General features: G+C 33.2%; 1 protein-coding gene across 4 annotated transcripts in view; it reads right to left on the bottom strand.

The window, feature by feature from the left end:
- RAP1GDS1 (Rap1 GTPase-GDP dissociation stimulator 1) overlaps positions 1 to 22,579 on the bottom strand; it is a 152,701-nt gene that overhangs the window by 48,496 nt on the left and 81,626 nt on the right. For 3 of the 4 annotated variants that reach the window (XM_037039118.1, XM_037039117.1, XM_037039121.1), the window contains 2 exons: positions 18,054 to 18,200; positions 5,770 to 5,898 (listed from right to left, as the gene is read on the bottom strand). In XM_037039118.1, coding sequence (XP_036895013.1) covers positions 5,770 to 5,898; positions 18,054 to 18,200 — 276 coding nt within the window. The remainder of the gene's footprint in view (positions 1 to 5,769; positions 5,899 to 18,053; positions 18,201 to 22,579) is intronic. The other variant, XM_037039119.1, reaches the window with a different exon arrangement.

A 22,579-nucleotide genomic window follows, 5' to 3' on the forward strand; every position in this document is an offset into this window, starting at 1 on the left:
TTTCTTAGATAAGTCCCTTTAACATTTCATAAAATAAGGGCTTGGTAATAATGAACTCCTTGAACTTGACCTTATCTGAAAAGCTCTTTATCTGTCCTTCCATTCTAAATGAAAGTTTTGCTGGATAGAATAATCTTGAATGTAGGTCCTTGTCTTTCATGACGTGGAATACTTCTTTCTAGCCCCTTCTTGCCTGGAAGGTCTCTTTTGAGAAATCAGCTGACAGTCTGATGGGAACTCTTTTGTAGGTAACTGTCTCCTTATCTCTTGCTGCTTCTAGGATTCTCTCCTTCATTTTAATCTTGGCTAATGTAATTATGATGTGCTTTGGTGTGTTCCTCCTTGGGACTCTCTGAGCTTCCTGGACCTCCTGGAAGTCTATTTCCTTTGCCAGACTGGGGAAGTTCTTTTTCATTATCTTTTCAAATAAGTTTTCAATTTCTTGCTCTTCTCCTCCTCCTCCTTTTGGAACTCCTATGATTTGGATGGTGGAACATTTAAAGATGTCCCAGAGGTTCCTCGGTTTCTCATGTTTTTAAATTCTTGTTTTTTCATTCTGCTTTGGTTGAATGTTTCTTCCTTCCTTCTAGTCCACACCACTGATTTTAGTGCTGGTTTCCTTCCTGTCTCTGTTGGTTCCCTGTACCTTTTCCTTCATTTCACTTAGCACAGCCTTCATTTTTTCATTTAATTTGTGACTATACTCAACCAATTCTGTGAGCATCGTGATTACCAGTGTTTTGAACTATGCATCTTATCGGCTGGCTATCTCTTCATTGCTTAGTTGTATCTGTTTATTCATTTGGGCCATTTCTTTTGTCTTTTTTGGTGCACCTGTTATGTAGTAAGGGGTGGAGCCTTAGGTGTCCACCAGGGTGGGGCAATTCACGTTGCTGCGTTGTGATGCTGTATGTGGTGGAGGGGTCTGAGAGGGAACAACCCTACTTGCTCTATTCTCTGCCAGTTTTCAGTCACTTCCCCCACTACCCACAAGCATTGGGACCTTCTGGTGCTGATCCCTAGGTGGGTGGGTTTGTGTACTTCTAGGACCCTGTGGATCTCTCCAATGAACTCTCCTGTGAGGCTGGGAGTTTCCCCTGTTGCTGCCTCACCCCCCACAGGTATTTTCAGTCAGAGGCTTTGAGGCTTTATTTCCCTGCTGGAATCCTGGGTTGCTTGGTCTGTCTCACTCCCCAGTTTATCTCCCGGTTTATCTGCACGTGAATGTGGGACTGACCTATCTGCCAGCCACCAACTCACCCACCAGTCCACCAGCTGCTGCCTTACTACGAGTCTTCTCTGCCTGGCTGCCTGTCTCCGCCCTGTTTCTTCTTTAACTCCTTGGTTGTCAGACTTCCATAATGTTTGACTTTGTCAGTTCTGGTTGTTTTTTGTTTTTAAATTTGTTGTTGTCCTTTTGGTTGTGCGAGGAGGCACAGTGTGTCTACCTATGCCTCCATCTTGGTTGGAAGTCCTAAGATGGACTTTTGACATTACACCTTGCTTTCTGTTCTTCCCCCAGACTTTCTTAACTGGTAAATGAACACTCTATCTGTCTATGTAAGTAGAAACCTGGTAATTACTGCTTGGCTGCTCTCAGTCAACACCACATTTGCAGATTACCAAGGTCTACTAATGTGTCTCCAAAATGCAACCAGAATCCATTTTCATTTTTTTCCAATTCTCTTCTCAAATTTCTTTTGCTGCATCAGATATCCTATTAATTCATCTGGATGGTTCTCTCAAAGAATTCTGAAGAAAATCTAGATTGACTGCTCTCTCCTTTTAGGGGTACAGCTGACATCCTGGAATTTTCTCTTACTCATTATTTTGATGAATCTTTTCTTTCCCTTTTGGTACTACTCAGTTATTTACGCCCTTTCACCTCCACTTGTTTTGAGTTGGCGATGGCATCCTCCAGGGGCTTCCCAGGAAAGGCACTACATACTGAGTAGGGGAGATAAACATTTTGAAATCCTGTCAGAAAATGGTCTTTCCCACTTAGAGTCTATGCCTCTAATTTAAATTAGTCCCTCATGTCATTGTATACATTTCCACAATAGCATTTACCATAATTTATAGGGATATGCTTATTTAAAATTCATTTCAAAAATTTCATCTGACTAAATTATATGTATGCTTAAGGGCAGGAACGGTGTACATTATTTTATCTACAACAAACACAGTGTACAGTATAGTATCCAGTACAGAACACGTGTTCAGAAGAAACTTACTGATTATATGAATGTGTAACTGAATGAAGAATTAATTGAAGTTAGGTTCTGCCAAAATAAAATAAAAATATTGCAAATTCAACTTTAAAAGATAAAGAGGAAACAGAAATCTGCTCCTAATATGCAGGCCATTTGCCAGCACAAGGAAACAATGTACTATGATTAACACAGATGTCAAAGAACAAAATCTGTATTTACCTTACAGATGGATACAGAGAAAAGGCAGCATAAAGTATGATTTGGACATTTTATTTTAATTAAACGCACCATATCCTTAAGAAACCTTTAGCCAGAAACCTAATTTTCTAAGGGCTGATTTTTATAAAAATTATACATTAGTTTCAATAGTAGTCTGTCCTAATACTTGCGTTACCAGCAGAATGTAGTCCTTCTTCCCCATTTCTCCTCCCTGAGAAACAAGTACATAAGGCTCTTTCAGCTAATTAACTGGTACTTATCCCCACATCTTTTTTTTTTATCTTTAGAGGGGAAGGGAAGGAGAGAGGAAGAGAAATATCAATGTATGGTTGCCTCTCATGCATCCCATGCTGGGAACTGGCCTGCAACCCAGGCATGTGCCCTGACTGGAAATTGAACCATGATCCTTTGGTTCACAGGTCCGCCCTCAATCCATTGAGCTATGCCAGCCAGGGCTTACCCCCACATCTTGAACTAACATTTGTATTGCCACTTTTTGACGGACTTTTTACTACAAAAGATGAAGCGTTAGCTTTCTTTTTTTTTTTTTTCTGTTTCTACCGTATCCCTCTATATTCTCAATGTAATGATACTGTAATTTTGGTTATGTCAATTATTAGTGTTTTATTAATATACTATTCCATTTTCCCTGGATTTATTGTTATCTCATTTGCTAAGTTTTCTATGACTTACCACTAATTAACATCCAAACTCCTTATTGGTCATCCAGTCATCTCTTATTACACTCATTCACTTAAGGCATTGGATCAGTTTATCTCCTATAAGAACTCTCCCAAGTCTGCCTCCAGCAGGCTTCTGATGTGCTCCGATCTGGACTGGTTGCTCTTTGAAAATAGACTATTTGGGGCTCTCATGCCACCATACTACCAGGAATTTTTGTTTTCTTGTTGAATATTCTGTTTCCAGATTCCTATGTTGTCTGCCTTCTTAATTTGTGATGCAATACATTTTGCAGTGGTTTCCAAAGGGAAGGTATTAAGTATATCAATTTTCTGAGATGTTCATGTTCGACAATGTCTTTATTGTAAATAAAATCCATTTTTTCCTCTGGCTGCCAGTGTTTTTAAAGACATTTGATAGGTATTGATTCACCATCTTTTGTATGCAACACTTGTGGGATTTTCTCTTTGTTCCTATTATTCTAAAATTTCACTTTGATATGCTATGGTCTGGGTCTGTTTTCACACATTAGGCTAGATATTCGATAGACCCTCCCAATCTAGAGAATTATGTACTTTAGTTCTCAGATAACATCATAGAATTCTATACTCATACTACCAGGAATGTGATATGAACTTGATAAGACTTGTGTCAATAAAAATAATACTATGTGACTTGTTAACTCATGAGCAATAAAACCCACTGAAAAGTATTTTGGGGCATATATGTTCTATGTTGGCGCTGATGTATAACTAGTTATTACTTGGGTGTAACATATTCATGATGATATAAACTCTAAAAAGAAAGAGTATTTCTCTTTTACCTTTTTTCCTCTAAATGCGCTAAGGGCAGTAACATCTGGGAACAGAGAATGAAACTAGGTTGAACTATATTAAATACATATCCATTTTTTAACATAGATCAGGGAGATGAGGTTGAATTGAGGTGGTCTATGCAATCTCCCAAACAAATTCTGATATCTTTACACAGATAACTCATATTAAATGTTGTTTATATTGCTGTTACAAAGATATGACATTACCAGAGATTATAACATAATGTTTTATTTTTACAAACTACAATGAATACAATCTCTTACATTCCATTTGATGGAAAATAATAACTTGTGAACAGTAAATAAATGTTTTTTCATTCTTAGTCTTACTTAAATGATGGAAATACCAAGAGAGCAGGAAAAAGAAGAGCAGAGGAGAGAAGAAACATTTACAGATGCCAACAGGTGATCCACTGGAAAAGAATGACTTTTAGAAATGAACTGTGATAATCTCTATTCTCTTAAACTGAAGTCAATGCAAAAGTAAAGTACCGAAATCAAGATTTTAATATGTAGTATGACATGATCTTTCAGTTAGAAAACCCAAATCTAAGAGTTCTGGTGTTTCTGTTTATTTATAAAATGGGGATAATTAATAGAATAGATGAATTTTTTGTTGTAGCTATTATATTTAGCTCTGACAAAACATCATTTGGTTTGATTGTTCCCATAATAAACAATTTGTTATGAATACAGGTGTTGTGCAGAAGATTCATACCAAGAGTTTTAACTTCCTGTCAAGAATCCTAGGAGGAGAGAAGAAAGGGTACTTACTATAAATGACAGAGAGAAAAGTAAAACAGAGAAAAGAGATGGGGGTGGCTGGGTTCATTAGTCCTCTTCTATTATGGACTGTTTTTGCCTGCCTTTTGCATTTCAAGGATTTCTCATAAATCTTTCTAATGCTTTTACAAGTATATTCTTATGAACAAGTCTCCTAATGCCCTGGCTGGGTGGCTCCCATACATCAAAAGGTTGTGGTTTAATTCCCGGTCAGGGTACGTATCTAGGTTGTGGGTTTGATTCCCCAGTCAGGGTGCATATGGGAGGCAACCAGTCAATGTTTCTCTCTCACATTTAAGTTTCTCTCCCTCTCTCGCTCTCTAAAATGAATAAACACATCTTCTGGTGAGTTAAAAAAAAGTCTCCTATCATTTAGGAATTTCTGTAAAAAGAGGAGGAAGAACCACAGTCTGCTAGATTCCTTTTCACCTGACAATGTAATAAATTATGAAGTCCTTTATTTTTGCCTTAGGAATACAATTACTTGATTTTAAGACCACCTCCATGTAAAAGTACTAAAGTCAAGAGGAGATCATTTCAAATGTTCAAGTCTATTAAATAATACGCAAATGTAAAATTTAAACTTCAATACATAATTAGCGAAGCAAAGTAGCTCTCAATTTTTTTAAAGGTTTTACTTATTTATTTTTAGAGAGAGGAGAAGGGAGGGAGACAGGGCGAGAAACATCGAGTGAGAGAGAAACATCAATCGGTTGCCTCTTGTATGGGACCTGACTGCAGATGGAACCTATAAATGCAGGCGCGTGCCCTGACCAGGAATTAAGCCCAGAACCCTTTGTTTTGCAGGATGATGCCCAACGAACAGCCACACCCCAGTCATGGCTGTAGCTCTCGATTTGAAATAATACATTCATAAGATATAACTGGATCTACAGTTTTATACACTGAGGCAAATATTCACAATCCTTCAAAAAGTAAACTAATAAAATCAACATGGGTTTCTATATTGTTAATATATTACAATTTTTAAACACATTAAGAAGTTAATTACTTCAGCGGTTCATGTGTAAGACTTACCAAGTTCTGCTAAATTGCCAAATGCAACCAGACACATTTCTGTAAGAGCTGCATTTTGGCAGTGGATGCCAAGCAATTTCACTAAGGTAGGAATAACACCCATATTGATAAGCTGAGCTTGAAGGGAATCTGCAAGAACAAACAAAAAATAGTGCTTATGTATCAACTAGGTATTAGTAAGAAGGAAAACACCTCTTATTCTCTGTATTGCAAACTCAATATTATTTCAGTTACAGCAAAGCAACATTATGCCCATTCATATTAGTCTTGAAAAATTTTAAGATACTACTTCAGAAGAATTGAGTCTTGAACCTTTTCAACAATTAAAAAAATGTATAAATAAAAATAATTCAAATAGTATGTCAAATATCACTTTTTAAAATTTTGAAGACAGCGTCTTATACCTTTACAGAGCAGGCTTTAAAGATGTGTAAATTATTAAACAGTACCATTGGTTTTTAAATGAAAAGGTTAGAAAAAGTAACATCTGCATTACAGAAAGTCATCCAGCACATGAAAAGCATTTAAAAAAGCAAGTTTTATTAAAGACCAAGAGAGAAGACAGAATTCCTTAATAAATGATGGAAAGTATATAATTTACGGAAATCGTTTGATTAATTGCAGCAGAGCATTCATTCCTTGATGACTACAAGCATGAAAAGTAGTTTTAACAAAGAAAGAAAGGGTTACTTAAATAATTTTTAAAAATTTTATTTAATAATAACAATCATCTTAGCAAAGAAAAGAAAACTTGGCTTGAGAAGTGAAGAGAATAAGATCACTATGACTTTGTCATTACTGCTTGCCTTTATTTTTCTAAAAAAACTAATTAGTTTTAAGGTACTTAGTATGACTTGGATTTCGACAATGGCTCGTTAACAAGAACAAAATACCTGTAACAAAACTGGAAGTAAATAAACCAAAATGCAAAACAAAAGTACTGCCTCTTAGAATAAGCTAAGCCATAAACACAAAGTTACTGTTAATAACTATTTCATCCAAAATACAGGAATGCTTTCAAAATTTTTCTTTTAAAAATCACATGCTATTTTCAAGCAAATAATTTTCTCCAAATTCTAGGAAGTTACCTATTAATAATCTAAAGACAAAAATGTTTCTTATAAAACAAATTTTCCTCGTAGCATGCTTCCCTTGACAGAGTTTGCCTACTAATCTCTTTATCACTCTTCATAGTTTTTAAGCAGTAGATAAGGAGGTGGTTGGGTGATTATCAGAAAAACAACATAAAGGCTGGGTAGAGCTGTATCACATGCCAGCTGATTATGGTGGTCTTTATAGTTAATTTTTCCTGCTTTTAGAGTAAGGTGTGAAGAGATAGCCAAAAGAAGCTGATTTTCCTGAAAACTGATGCATTGGTAATTACAAATATTGCTTGGTGCAGTTGTGGGGGCCCATCTGTAATAGAAATGGGCATATTACCAAAACAAGAACAGAAAACAGGCCTGAGAAAAAGGGAAGTTTACATCTAGAATTCAAATAGTCTAAAAACAATTTCAAATTTTTCAATGAAAGTATGGAGTCTGTTCTAAATAGAGATAGAAATAAAAGAATAATACATTCAACTAAATGAATTTTTATTCTTTTGATGTTAAATATTTTCTCTAACTACACAATTCAGCAATTAATGAACGATTCACACTATGAGTCCAATAGGCAAATTAGTTATGTGACAGGGTATAGTATTGTACCTATATGTTGTACTGGCAGAATATTTGTATTATGGTTACATTATTTATAATGGTTATGCCCGAGAAGTTTTCCAAGTTAGAAATTATTTTGATTACTTACCAGTAGCTAGAGTTCCTTATTATTGAGTCACCTCTGCAGATCCTTGTTCTTTATCAGTATTCTAAACTTTCATTTATTTATTTATTCATTTTGACTACCCCTTGAAATACAGCAGAGCTGTTGAGTCATTTAATTTCAGGTACGTAAGCGTGAGCACTAGCGCATGCATTGAGTGAGTCAAACTCCACGGTGTATCTGTATGTACATAAGCATTACACACCCCCTCAGTACTGTTGGTACAAACTATAAAGATCCAACAGTCTAGGGACATAAGAGAATAACAAATTTTATGAAGAAGAAAACTCAACAGGAGAATGCCACACTTAGAAGATAGATGTTTTTCCTGTTCTCCTAATTTGGCATTTTCTTGGCCTATTCTACCACTTTCTTGGACCACTTTTACAATATTGTGCATTTTGGTTGCAGGGAAAAGAGGGGCAAAAAGTTAAATGTTTTTACGGTATTAAGAATTTTGGTGTCAAGGGAAAGAGGAACAATTTAAAAAATGTTTCAGAGTTTCATACAATCTTTGGCATATTGAAGCAGAGTATCTGAAACTGTGGTAGATCAGGAAAAAAGTAGCTTACTAGCACAATGGCATTTAGTGTGAACTGCCGTAATTCATGAACATCTTGTTGCCGCATGACAATGTTTTAAAGCTGCCCAAGAGCCAAATTAATTGTATACTCACATACAACACACAAAGCACATACAAGTATAAAGGAAAAATATATAGTAATCCAGTGGACAGACTCATTTTAGAGCACTTGGCTGCTTTTTTTAATATTTAATTCTATAATGCTAACTAAAATAAAATTTATACTCAAATAACTCTAAAGCCTGTTTATACCAATTGCGAGGAGACTTACATAATGGAGGCCCAGAAGAGGGGAAAAGAACCTTTACTCAAACACGTTGGTAAAACTTTTCCTTTCAAAATAGGCAGGCTTCCTAGAACATGGTTCTGAAAGTGGAATTGCCAAAACTGTTTTAAAGGATTGCTAAATCAAGACTACTTTCAATAAATGACCAAGATTTATTTTGCTTTTTTCACCGTATGAACATTTGCAATGATGGTGGAAAACAACGGTGGGTAGAACTGCTGGAGCTTTCGTATGAACACAGGCAGTGGCGCCAAACTGTACAAGCAGTCATTACATTCTTCACCGTCACTCACAGGAAAATAAAAGCTACTCTTACTATTTTCTAACTTTGAAAAACTATTTTTCATAAAAGTGTTATTTATGGTAACATACAGTGGGTTTTTGTTATTTTAAAATGCAATACTAAGTAATTTTAAAACATCTCAATTTTAATTTCTAATACAGTAAATACTGCTAGATATTACATATATATGTATAAATACAAAAAAGTGATAGATATTACATATACATAAACACAAAAGTTCTTTGAAACCTTCATAATTTTTAAGTACCTGAAAGAGTCCTAAAACCAAAAGTTTAAAAACCACTGTGAAAGAATTATCTAATTTTTACAGGAGATTAACCAAAAAACAAACAAACCAGAAAAAAAAAACATGGAAAAGAGACTCTGAAATTCAATGATGTACTTGGCATATGTGATAATAAAATAAATAAAAATAAAAAAGTATGTTAGGAATCCTAGATTTTGGTGCTCAGATATTCTGAGCAAAATTATACTAATTAATTAAGCACCTAAACATCTCCTTTTGCTTATCTGAGTAGAAACTCTACTTAAGTCTAGGAAAATATTCCATGATTTAGTCTGTTTATTTCAGTTACAACTTAGTATGCTATCAATAAATATTTGGGGGGAGTTGCTAAATAGAAGTCCTGTTTGTGCGGATTAAATTAGTATGAATTCTTACCACTGAAAACAAATGATTAAGTTCAATCACTTTTTTTATTGCCCAAAGAGAGGACTTCAAAGGATTGTAGTCAACACTCATGCTATCATGAATGGTATCAAGGAGTATCAGTTTTAAGTTGAAAACTAACTGAAAGAATTTCTTAGAACCAGAAATAGTTCACATTCTCTACATAAATTTGAGTGAGTCAGTGGAATAATGCATGACTGAGACTTTTTGTGTTCCTCAGTGAATCAGCAACTCCAGGGGAATGTTTATTCAGAGCTCAACAAACACGATTCACAAAAATGCAACTCAGGCCCATATACAGCAAACAGTTATGTGTGACCATCTTTAGACAGCACAATGTCCTATAAACATCTGAAGACATTCTAAAATTGCTTGTGACATATATCACAGACACGTAGTGACCAAAATACAGAATCACACAACTACATAATACCAAGACGACACGGGCCCTACATGATCTATGGGGAGGGAGGGGGAAAAGGCACTGAGGGGGTGCAATACAGATGCGTGTAAAAAGAGATATAAGGCAATCAATGCATGCGCTGGTGTGAACACTTACCTACCTACATTTGAATTTCAATGGTTCCAAGTTCTTCGGGTCACACTCATGGACACTCCAAAGAATGGAGATCTGGAGAGAAGATCTCAAGTTGAAGAACCTTTTTCCCCCTGAGTTTTAAGTTTAATGTTTAAAAACAATGGTATAGATTATAGGTCCAGAAAAGTATGCCAAGAATTCCAGTAACTCAACTGATGTTAAACAATTACTAAAAAGAAAACATTTCTTAAGATTATAACACATGTTTATCCCATCCCTAAGAAAGGACCCTTACAAAGTTATAAGACTATTAAACTTATTGCCAAATAGAACTTAAATGAATAAAGAAACTTAAAATAACACACACGATTCAAAATACAGTCTCTACATTAGTATGTACATATAGTATATATATTTTTCATAGCTTCTAAATAATTGATTTGAAGTCTTGTAAATAAGAGTATCTTATTTACAATAAGCTTACATAAAAAGCCCACCTACAGTTAAGTGAATTGTATACAGTTGAAACAACAAAAACAAGCAAATATAAATCTTGATGAGATGTTCTATTACAAAATGGCTAAAAACCATTTGAGCATAATAGAGACTGAAGAAAATTATCCTTAATTAATGGCAAAGCTTTATTTCCAAGAAAAGATAAATTATGAGTTTAAAAGAGTTATAGCTCTATTATAGCACTAAAAACTAAACTTACTTAAATACAGCTACTAAGAGGGTAGTTTCTTGGTTAAAAAACTTCATATTTATGCATACACAAGTGAAGGTTCAAATAAAGACTGCCTTTTTGGTGACTTATTACTGAGTATCTTTTTGTTTACTGATAAGGAATATGAAGAGCTGTTACTGTAAACTAGTGTTGAGCATATAAAATTAAAAATCTTTGTGTGATTAAAATGAACTTCAAATCAATTATTTAGAAGCTCTGTTCACACAGAACATGCATTAGGTGTTTTGCACCAAAATCACCCTAGTAACTGAAGCCCCAAAGTGTACATTTTACTGATAGAAAATTCAAAGATAAAATAGAATCAAGATTCATTAGTTTTCAGAATACTGAAAGTTTAAAATAATAATTCATTTACATATTTTTTTGCTTTCTAAAAGTTAACAATAGAAAATGGAAAAGAATTCAGAAGGTTTTTTCTGGTTCTGAAAATTTCCCTCTTCCAAAAGTAAGAACAAAATTACATGAGTGAGTGTAACACAAAACAGCAGCAACAAGAAAAAGCCCCAAAGCAAAAATCACAAGAGGAACAAAAAATGTTTTATTGTTCCTAAGAGGCATACGTATTTACTGCTCTCACTCCAATGACATCTAGAGTGATTATGTTTGAAGCTAGTAGAACATGTTTATTCTAGACCCACTCCAGGTTAAACTATTTACTATAGATCAGTTCTTGTTATAATGAATACTGCTATAAAGGAAAGTTCTATCTCGTATCTATCTTGTTCTATCTTGTATCTTTACTCAGATAGATTCGAAGATGTATCTATCTGAGTAAAGAAACCCTGTATTTTCATCTCACAAAGAAATTAGTTTTTTCAGGTTAATAGTGGATTTGTGTGCATTGGTTTTAGAAGAGGAACGCTGCCAGCTGTTGCTTAAGCAGCTCTTACTGGGAGAAGTAAGTAAATCCAGCCTCCGCGCTCACGTGGCACTACCCAGAGAAAAGCCGTATCTATAGTAAATGTAAACCTAAATTTCCATATAGTAAATTAAGCTACAATCAGGTTAATTTACATTACAACATGTGTTTAATCTACAAACGTGTTTAAAAACATAAAAATTGTTTTACAAAAGGATTTACTGGCTTTTTTTAAAAAGAAAATATTACTAGTTACCTTGGAACATTAATTAAGTTTTACACTTTAAAATTACACAGAAGTTATTTAACAACACACCAACTGTATTAATAAGACATAGCTACATAACCAAATATTTCTGATTTCTAGCCAATACCCATTTTCCAAATAGTGTTTAATTCAAAAAATTTTTCATAAATAAAATATATGCAATTTGATATTAACAGGATTTTACCTGTAGTTAGAAAGCAAGATTACTAATTTTTATACAAGTTAATTTACAACTGATACTATTCTGCCCTGACTTTCTTTCTGAATGGATAATTTAAGTGATCTAAATTAAAGATACACTGATAGTTGGCCAAAATTCATGATTTGTCTCTGGCTTTAGTCAATGCTTTGATATCATATTTCTGGCTTTAATCATATGCTTTGATATCATATTTCAACAGTGTAGTAACAGCAATAGTAAAAACAAGGCCTGGCCTTTCAATTTTTTATGTTACTATTTACATATTAATTTTTAAATATATATAAGTATTCCATATATGAAGAAAATCTATGTGCTTCATAGGTTGAAATCCTATCCATTGAAATGTAAATGTATACTTATAATGGCAAAACTACACAAACATAAAAATTATATGAGGGTAGAATAGAGATTAAATTATTCTCTTAAGAATTTACAACATGAAATAACTGTTAGGCCCTGCTTTTAATTTTTAGTTACTTAATTCCATTGGGGCCTTGAATCTTTTAAGAAAAAGCTCAATTTGGGAATTCTCTACATCTTGTGAGGATGAATTAAAATCAAAATACCAACTGCCATCTCAAATATTCACTATGAAGAAAATCTCAAAAATAATATTCAGTAACATCTATGATTAATCATCTCTAATTCAGACATAAAGCAAATTAAAAAAAAGAAAAACATGTTAAGAGAATGAGGAGCCCCGCACACACTTTGTGACTACACTTCCTCAGTTAAAACTGACATCTATTTAGTTATCACAATGCTAACTGCCATCGTACTCAGGAACAATGCTGAATGCACTGTCATGATCAGGAACAATTGAAAAGCTGATAACCTGAGAAAGTATTATTTCTGTAATATAATGCCAAACTTTTAAGTCATTAAAAAGAACCGTAACAATTCATTTAATATTTTTATAACAAAATCTCAGATTCTTTCATTCATAAAGTTCATTCTATAATGGCCAAATGTGAGCATTAGTGTATTTGCCATATGGAATTAAACCAAAATGTGCATACCTCTACTACAAACCAAGTTCTTAGCCTGTCCATTAACAGCATTATTACAGTAATGGTTTAGGAGGATTCTGATGAAAAGCTAACCTTGTCTAATGTGTCAAATGAATAGGCGGAAATAGCAGAAGGTACAGCAACTAACTTCACTGACCTTCAGTAAAACAATTTGTTGAAAATGACATCTGCAGCAGAATTTCATGAATGCAAACTGCTTCAGTAAATTCATCAGAAAGCTCAATTGGACGAACAATAAACTTCAGAAACTTTTTACAAAAGAGTGCAACAGTAAGTAAATAAAGAATTTTGCCACTATCTTTTAAAGCCTAAAAACTTTACAGCTGCACAATCAGAGTACTGTACTTTAATTTGACAATCTGGGCTTCAAGGATGTGGATTTAGAAGTATGTCTCTAATGCCTTTATAAACAAAAAACAGCGAAGTGAAAATAGTGTATTAGAAAATCAATATAATTTTAAAAAGATAATGAACTGCAAGTATAAAATTTTCAATTTTCAATTTTTTGTTTGTTTCCCTTAATATCAGGTAATGTTTTTAGTATTTGGGAAATACATGGAATTATTAATCAGCTTACACCCACAGTATGTAACCTGTGGAAATAGTTCCTCACTCATGCAAAGCAAATCATCTTCTAAACATCTAACATCTAGGAAATGTTCTTTCTTACTTATAATAAAGTCATACCAAAACATAAAATATACCCAGTGCCAGAGCGCTTTTTAATTTTCAATCAAAACTATTTCTCAATATAGTTATTCCTATATATAACTTTTATTCCTCCTATTTTAAGTGAAGAAAAAACAAGTAAGCCAAATTACTGGACTGAATTCACTAGGAAAATAAACTGTACAACTAGAAGTGTGAAACTGTGGCTATTGGTTGAAATGAAATTAATTACATTATTAAGTGATCTTTAGAGGAGAGAAAATAATTCACAGGCCTATTTTTAACAACTGAATTTAAGTATTGGACTTATTATTTAAATTCAATTGTTATGCTCCCATAACATATCCCATGAGCTACATTTCCTAAATCACAGATGGCTTCCTTTCAACCACAGTTCAGTTATCGGCAAGTCCATACAGCAAATAAATGTGAGACTATTCATGAGAATATCCTAGAGGTTTCAGGAGCCATACACACACACAAAGAGAAATTCAGTAACAGGGAGTTATTAAGATATGACAGAAAAATCAGTTCTATTTGTAAAAATCATGTATGATATATACATGGTCATATGAAGAAGTGTTACATTCATATGATATATATAAGGTCCTATGATATATACAAGGTCATATGAAGAATGTTAATACATTTTGGTCATAAACACTCAGAAAGGTCATATGATATATACAAGGTCATATGAAGAAGCCAATCATTGACTATATATATTACATTACTCATTTTAGAAGGAAACTAATTTTTCCTTTCTTTTTTTAAAATTTTTTATTTATTTATCTTTAGAGGGGAAGGGAAGGAGAGAGGGAGTGAAATATTAATGTATGGTTGCCTCTTGTGTGTCCCCTGCTGGGAACTGGCCTGCAACCCAGGCACTTGCCCTGAATGGGAATCGAACCGAGATACTCTGGTTTGCAGGCCCGCACTCAATCCACTGAGCTACACCAGCCAGGGCTAATTTTTCCTTTCTTTATGGAAGGTTTATTTCCCCTAGTCTTCTCTCTTCTGAAATAGTTTATATAAAATAAGTAACTAATCACTGCTTTAATGATTATCATTATTAATTTGCTTTAGAGTTATAATAGACTTCTTCCAGTATTTTGTTTCTCAATCTAATGTAAGTATTAAGAAAAAGATTCAATTCTCAGTTATAGACCTTTTAAAAAGATATTTATTGATTAGCAGTGGTTACTCGTTAATATAATAAAAATGGTGACCACTGATATATTCCTGAACAGGGTGTTAAACTATTCTGGTGCTCTGCTTTAGATCAACGAGTGCCAACCAATGTGCCACGTGCTACAAGAATTTTTAAAAGATGCAGTACCTGACTACTTAGTCAGGGGCACTGACCTTTTTCCCCTTAGACTGGCAAATAAAAAACAGTCAACACAACAACAGTCATCCAGTGTGAATGAATGAAAGCCAGACTGTCAAAAAACATATTTTTTGGTGTGTCACATAATATTAGTAATCAGTTTATGTGTGCCAGGAGATGAAAAAGGTTGAAAATTGCTGCTTTAGATTACTGGTTTATTTCTGTTCAAGTTGCAATTAACTTTCCAGAACACAACTGCAGATTTATCAAGTCTGTGAATTATCTACGGTAGATATTTAACCATAGATTCAGTACTGTTAACTATCAGCATGTTTTCATGTCCTTTTCTGCTACTGCCATGTACATAAATGGGGACTATCAGCTAATACAGTGGGCAAGAGTTTATAATGCTTCTAATTTACTTAATGAGAAAAAGCATTCCAATAACATTTTTCTTCCAAGTTTTATTTTGTTAATAAAAAATTTTAGGCAATAGTATGTGTCCAGAAAAGTCAATCAATAAATATTTTCCAAACTCCTACTATGTGCTAAAATGATAATGTATTTGCAAACAGATGGATATATGGACAAAATTTTCAGTCTTTCCTGCAATGTTTTGGCATTGGGTGACAAAGGCTAGGACATAAAGTTATTTAAGAAATTAATGAGATAAAAATATCTACAATAATAGGTTATAATTCCTTCTTGATAAAATAACTAAAACTTTAAAGTTGTAAGTAGATGAAGAAAATACGGGAAGTTCACTACATTTCCTCAACTTGGATAACAGATTGCCAATATGCTTTTGTCTAACCATAGTTGTCCAAAACTCAGACTCTTTTGAAGGGCCACAGCATTGAAGAGTGCTTTTTTTATCATGTGAAAAACAGTTATGATTTCCTCCAAAAGGATAAATTTGAAATGATTTTTACTGAATAAAATGTTTTGTCTTACTCTATTTAAACATATTATTTATATAACATGATTGATAAGATTTTTCTGGCTACGCAATTATAACTTTTTCTATTCAGATACTCCCCACACCTACCTAAGTATAAAAAGTCTTAATTGCTTCACCAACAAGGAAACAAATGAATATATTCAGCCCATAGCCTACAAGTCTTGAGCTGATCAAAATGTTTTAAAACTTGTGAACCTTAGCTGTTATGCAACTTTACCAAAGGGTACAAAATGCCTTTACTGAGTAAGCATTTTCATAATATATCTGTCTTGCACATGTATAGGAAACTTGTTTTATTCCTTATTAGTGCATTTAAAAATTGGGTGTGATCAGGGCTGTCCACTATATAGCCAGGAATCAATATAAACCAAGTCTTAGCTTGGTGTCAGTACACTTTTAAGGAGTTAATAAACAATTTGAAAATGTTCTCATCAGAGAAACTATGTTGGTGGGTCTTTATGATCCCTTCTGGTACTTATCTTTGCATTTAAAATATTTATCTATGGGACTAACGTGTAACTCTGTATAAATAAGGCTTAAGTTACTGGGTCCAAGGGCAGAGTTACTTTTTTCTGCTAGAGTAACAAGGAGGTATTCATCACCCAACTACTCCTCTCAGAAAGTAATAGCAGAGGCCTGTAAACTGAAATTCCACAGTAAACACACATAAAAGGAACTTCATTTATTTTTCTGTGCTAAGAAAACTTGAGTGCTGAATTTCAAAAAGTTCTATTGATTTTTGTTTCAGTGACTCATCTAGGTGGACAAGAGCAATACCAAATGATCCAAAGTTATCCAAGAAGACCTAGTATTTAAGTTGGAAATGCTTTAATCGCCTATTTTAAAAGAAAAGATTAAGTAAATAATTGACACAGGAAAGAAAGATGCTTATTAATCACACAAAACAAAAAAGGATAAAATATACGTTAAATAGTGCTATGGAGAAAAAGAATCACTTCATAAACTATGATCCCTATGAAAGACTAATATAAAAAGAAAGCAGAGGAAAGAAGATAGTTATAAGGTTGGCATTTGTTCCTTTAAAATATGAAAATAACTTTACTTCTATTTTATCTAGTAAATTTTGAAAGCTGCATTCAAACTGCAGCTTTTAGAATAATGGAACATAAACAGCACTGCTCCAATAATGTTCCAAGAAAAGCTAATTAGCTTTCCAAAGTATCTACGTTATTTCTTGGGAATACTTGCACACCAGGAAAAAACCTACTCCCACAGAAGTGATATATTATGCATCTAGACTGTGGACTTTCATGTTTTTAATCATTATCTTCTCAGTGCACTTCTCTACACATTGTGAATTCCTACAACACGGACTCAGTCACAGTCCCTTTTGGATTAGAATTAGTGGTGTTTCTGAAGACCATTTGTGAAGCCTTCATGTCAGTTTTTTTTTATGTCAGTTTTTATGTTCATTTGATTAACAGCCAAATAGGCTCTCTGAAAATTATTGACATATTATTTATTGCTAGGTTCCAAAAATGTTTTACACAAAAAAGAAACTTCTGTTTATAAGTATTTACTAAATTTTTCAAATCTGATATCTGCAATTGCTCTGAACTTTGTCAGATTTTACTAAAAGATTTTTTATTTTACTACTAAATCTAGTATTTAGATAAAATAATTTTACTTATAGACAGTATTTGTGTTTTAAAGCGTTTCCTGTTGTTAATATAAAGTAATAAACATGAAGCTATTGTAATAGTTTATTTTTAAAATGCTCATAGCAGGAAATCTTAAACCATACCATACTATTTTATTTTGATTATTTTGGATATTGGTTAACATGGGCAACCCTTGTAAAACTACTCCCATTTAATAGATTAGACCATTTTGTTTTTAAAATATTGTAATTTCATATTGACTAATTAATTTTATATGTTACTTATGAATTCTTTGTTCATCATTTTTCCAAATATTTTTGATCTATACTACAGTACTGATGATTTTTAATTTTCCCCCAGAGATAAAGCAAGTTTTCAATTTTGTTTACCATTCTCATTGCTATAGTTCATCAGCATGCCACAAAAGACAGTCAAGAGCTTCTCATTGGCGGGATCTGTTATACTGCACAGTGACCTTAAGTGGTCAATTACAATCTGTGCACCACCTGCTTGGTCAACTGCACTTCTGCCCTCATCTGTAAAACAAAGAGTTAAATTAAAAATAAAAGAAAAAAGAAATGTACCTTACAATTTCAAATACAAAACATAACAGTGTTATTCTTTATTTAGTGAGTAAATAGAAAATACATCTAAGAAGGGCATTAAATATGGTTTTGGAATTACAAAGCAAAACAAATAAACATGGAAATGGGGGTGGGATGGGGAAAAGAGACAATCTCTTTCTAAAAGAAGAAAAGATTATTTGCATTGGTATCATATAGGGGCTCAAAGAACTTCTCTGTGTCTTAGGAGTTTGTAATTGTAACGTGAAATTTTTCCCCTCCTCTTTCACAAATGACAATTCAGTGTAAAAATAAAAAATAGGAATATTTTATTGAAATTTTTTCTCACCTTGGAAAACACTACATACATCTTTCTATCATTAGTTTCACAGTTAGATACATACTATCAAAGAAAATTGTCTGTGGCACAGTATAATTCCAGATCACAACATATATAAGGCCTAAATATAGGACAAGGCTCTTTTTAGTGACATTTTCTATAGTCTATAAACATACTCCTTGTTCAGTTCTTGCTAGTTTGTATTTCATTTTTTCTTATTCTCTACAATCTAGAACACACCAATATAGTTCCACATTACAACCAGAAGTCAAATGATGGTCAAATATATATTCTGTTATATCAAACAGATGTCACTTAACTGTTGGAACATATAAATAGCCTTAGAATACTAACTCCTGAGCATAAGAATGAAAGGAGATGAAAAAATATGTCGTTCTAAATCTGGCTTCCTTATATAAAATATAGGAAAGTATTATCCAATAAAAATACGAGAGCCACAAATGTGAGCCATATGTACAACTCAAATTTACCAGTAGACACAATAAAAATGTAAAAAGAAATAAGTGAAAAATTTTGTAATATATTTTACTCAATCCAATATATCTAAAATATGATTATCCCAACATACAATCAACACACAAATTATTAATGAAATATTTTACATTCTTTTCTTGTAGTAAATCTTTGAATTATGAGTGTATTTTACACACACATATCAATTCACATTTTAATTGCTCAAAGAGCCAAATCTGGCTAGTAGCTTCTTGAACTGGATAGTGGAGCAATATAAGCGTAAATAAAGGATCAGTAAAAGAAATGGCTCATAAAGCAATTATAGATCTAAAGTTAGAAAATAAAGGATTTTTATTTTTGTAATAAGAGAACTGAAACTGAGTTCATATCTTTATACAACCATTGCCAAATCATATCAGACAATGTATATCATTTCTTATAGTATATACACAACTTCAATAGCAGTGCCTCATAAATGATTGATAATTTTGATAAATTTTAAGAAAATCCATACTAAGATGACTTTTATCCACTTAGTTCATGTCCACTTAGATTTACTGTATGCTAATCAGCTAATAATCACAGAAAATTCTTAATTGCCAGGGTAACCAGTCACATGTGCTAGCCAACATAGTTGGTTATATTTCATTTAGAAATTTAACTTCCAAAGTTTTATTTTCTAATAACATAAATATAAATTATCTAAATTGTTGGGCAATTTGTAACTCAATGACATCAGAGAAAAACTGAACATTAGGATTACAAATCTAAATGTTCAGACTTTCAATAATATAAATATACAGTATATCTTACCACTAAAATACACAGCTCAAATAGTTTTTGATTCTAATTGCTGAATAGATATGGACTTTCAAAATATAAACTGTGAATGCTTTAGATTTAGAAATCTTAGAGGCCAACTAAGCCTTAATTTCCTGTACTAGAAAACTAAGGCTTAGAAACTGTAGAGTCTATTTACTGTGAACATTAAAAGCTAAGCTGACTTCCTTTCAATACTCAGCTATTCAATATTTTAAAAACCACCTGAATAAATTAAATCAAATGTATTCAACAAATTTGAAAATGAAATAAATAAGAATATAGCTACAATTAGAAGGCAAATTACCTATTTGTGTTCCAGAGCCGCAGTGTTTTCTTACTTTGTTTGCTTCCTTCTTCCATCCCCTCCCTCCCTCCTTGCCCTGTCGGGATTGTCTACAACATAACTCTTCACTCACATGTTACTGAGAGCTGGTTGCTGAGAATAAACTCAAACTCTGTATTAGAAATTATATTATTAAGAATTAGAGAAGAAAAGCAAAGCAAAATACATATAATAATAATAATAATAATAGATATTTGAGTTGAAAAAATATTCACCACCACTACAGGACAGTTTATAGTCATTCTTCCTCCCTTTCTCCCCTCTTTTTTTTGATCAATCAGCTAGGGAAATAAGGTTAAAGAGTATTTTATTAAAATATTTTAAAGAATTTGAGGATGCAAAGAAGTAAATCAATGCTATGTTTTTTTCACTCTACCAAAATCAGCAAGAGTCTTTAAAAGCATCTTACAAATTATTTAAAATACATATTAAAACATAAGTCGTTGCACAAGTCCATAGAAATTGCTTTTCCAGTCACTGTAGCTCTATGGATTTATCTTATTAAAATGAGCAGTATTATTGTTCACTTAAAAGTAATTCCCAAAAGGTTCCTTACCCCCAAATTTCATATTCCTGAATGTAGGCTCACTTTGAACTCTTCTCATATGTAACTTCTAATTGTGAAGCATACTAAATAGGCACCTCTAGAAATATAATTTATATCTTAATTTCTATAATTATGAGGTATCGAACCACCAGATAAAGTACAGCCCACCACTCTTTAAGCCCTGCTACAGTCTTTGATAGTGACCTGTTACATAAACTAATTTCCAGCACAAATATACTCTTTCTTCACACTAGATAAGACTAGGACTTTAAATCTAAAGAGATATAGCATTTCCATTACTCTTCAGTAGCCAAAAGCAAGAAGTAATAAAACATTTATGCCATGGATAGTATGTCTCACAAATTTATCATTTTTCCTTTTTTATTTACTCTATTACAGTTGTCCCAATTTCTTTTTTTCCCTTTTGCCCCCCATTCACCCATCCCACCCCGCTCACCCAGTCAATCCCCTCTCCTTTGTTCATGTCTCACAAATTTTATCCATGGGAATGTAAAGTGCAGTATGGGAAATGGGGTAGCCACAGAACTTACATGTATGACCCATGAACATGTGTAATAGTGGAAGAAAAATCAGGACAACTGTATTAGCATAATAATGAAAAGTATTACTTAGCTGGTAAGGTGATGTATTATACAGCACAGGTGGCAAACACAAGGCCTGGGGGCGGAATCTGGCCCACCACTTTGTTTGTACATGGCAGCAGCGCCAAGCTCCTTGCCCCTGGTTAAGGAGTAGTTACATTTACACAGTCCTAAAATTACATTCTGCCCTTTGAAGGCAACCGTGAGGCTGATGTGGGCCCTGGTGAAAATGAGTTTAACACCCCTGTATTTCAGTATACCCTAATTTCAAAATTACTGGTATGTTTCCCCAAATAGGCCATCCCTCCTTACAGGCAAATGTCTAATACATAGTAGGCCTGGATACTTATTGAATGAATGGGGCTTCTAGTTAGATTTTGGTAAATCGGCATTCACTTTGAACACGAATGTGTGGGTGTGCATGTGCTTTTTTCCATGTTTTTACCACCAGAATATCATTTAGCTCTGTTATTTTTGAACTTTATTTCAATGCAACCATGTTGTATTTATTTTTTGTGTCTACCCTCTTATACCCAACATTATGTTTGTAAAATTCATCTACTCTGTCTTATGCTTCTTTGCTGTACAATATTCATAGTATGAACACATCACAATTATTTGTCTGTTCTTTTGCTAATGATTATTTGAATTATTCCTAGTTCTGAGTTTTATTTACAATGTATAAACATATTGTTGTTTCATATAATCTGCACACCCTTTACTTTCTAGATGATGACAAACAGGTTTCCAAAGCCATGTGCATTTCCTCCAGCACTTGTGTAAACTTCCGCTGCTCATCCCTTCACTACCGCTTGGACATTATTTGAATTTTAAAGTTTAGGAAATCTGATGGGTGAGGATGAAACTATTCCAGAATATATAGGAGCAGGTCTTTGCTTACAGTCACTTCACTCTATGTACAGTAAGGCTATTAATTTAATATCAAGAATTTGCAGCATGTATATGAAAAAAAGAAACCCAGAATAGTTTAAGTTAAGGAGGGAGGGAGAGAAAGACAGAGATAAATAGATACATGCATTGATTTAGAATTTGAAAGAAAAAATGGAAAGACAGCCCAGTAGCTAGTAGAAATTGGCTATAAAAGCTATGTAGTAGTATGACTGGAGCAAATTCTGGAACTTTTTGATATTCATGCTTACAGAAAAGCCTTATGATAACATCAGCAAATAATAATGTTTTTATCATTTCTATCATCCTGAACTT

The sequence above is a fragment of the Sturnira hondurensis genome, unplaced genomic scaffold (genome assembly GCF_014824575.4).
Source record: "Sturnira hondurensis isolate 20B ecotype Veracruz unplaced genomic scaffold, ASM1482457v3 Scaffold0025168, whole genome shotgun sequence".
In the NCBI taxonomy this organism is placed as follows: Eukaryota; Metazoa; Chordata; class Mammalia; order Chiroptera; family Phyllostomidae; genus Sturnira; species Sturnira hondurensis.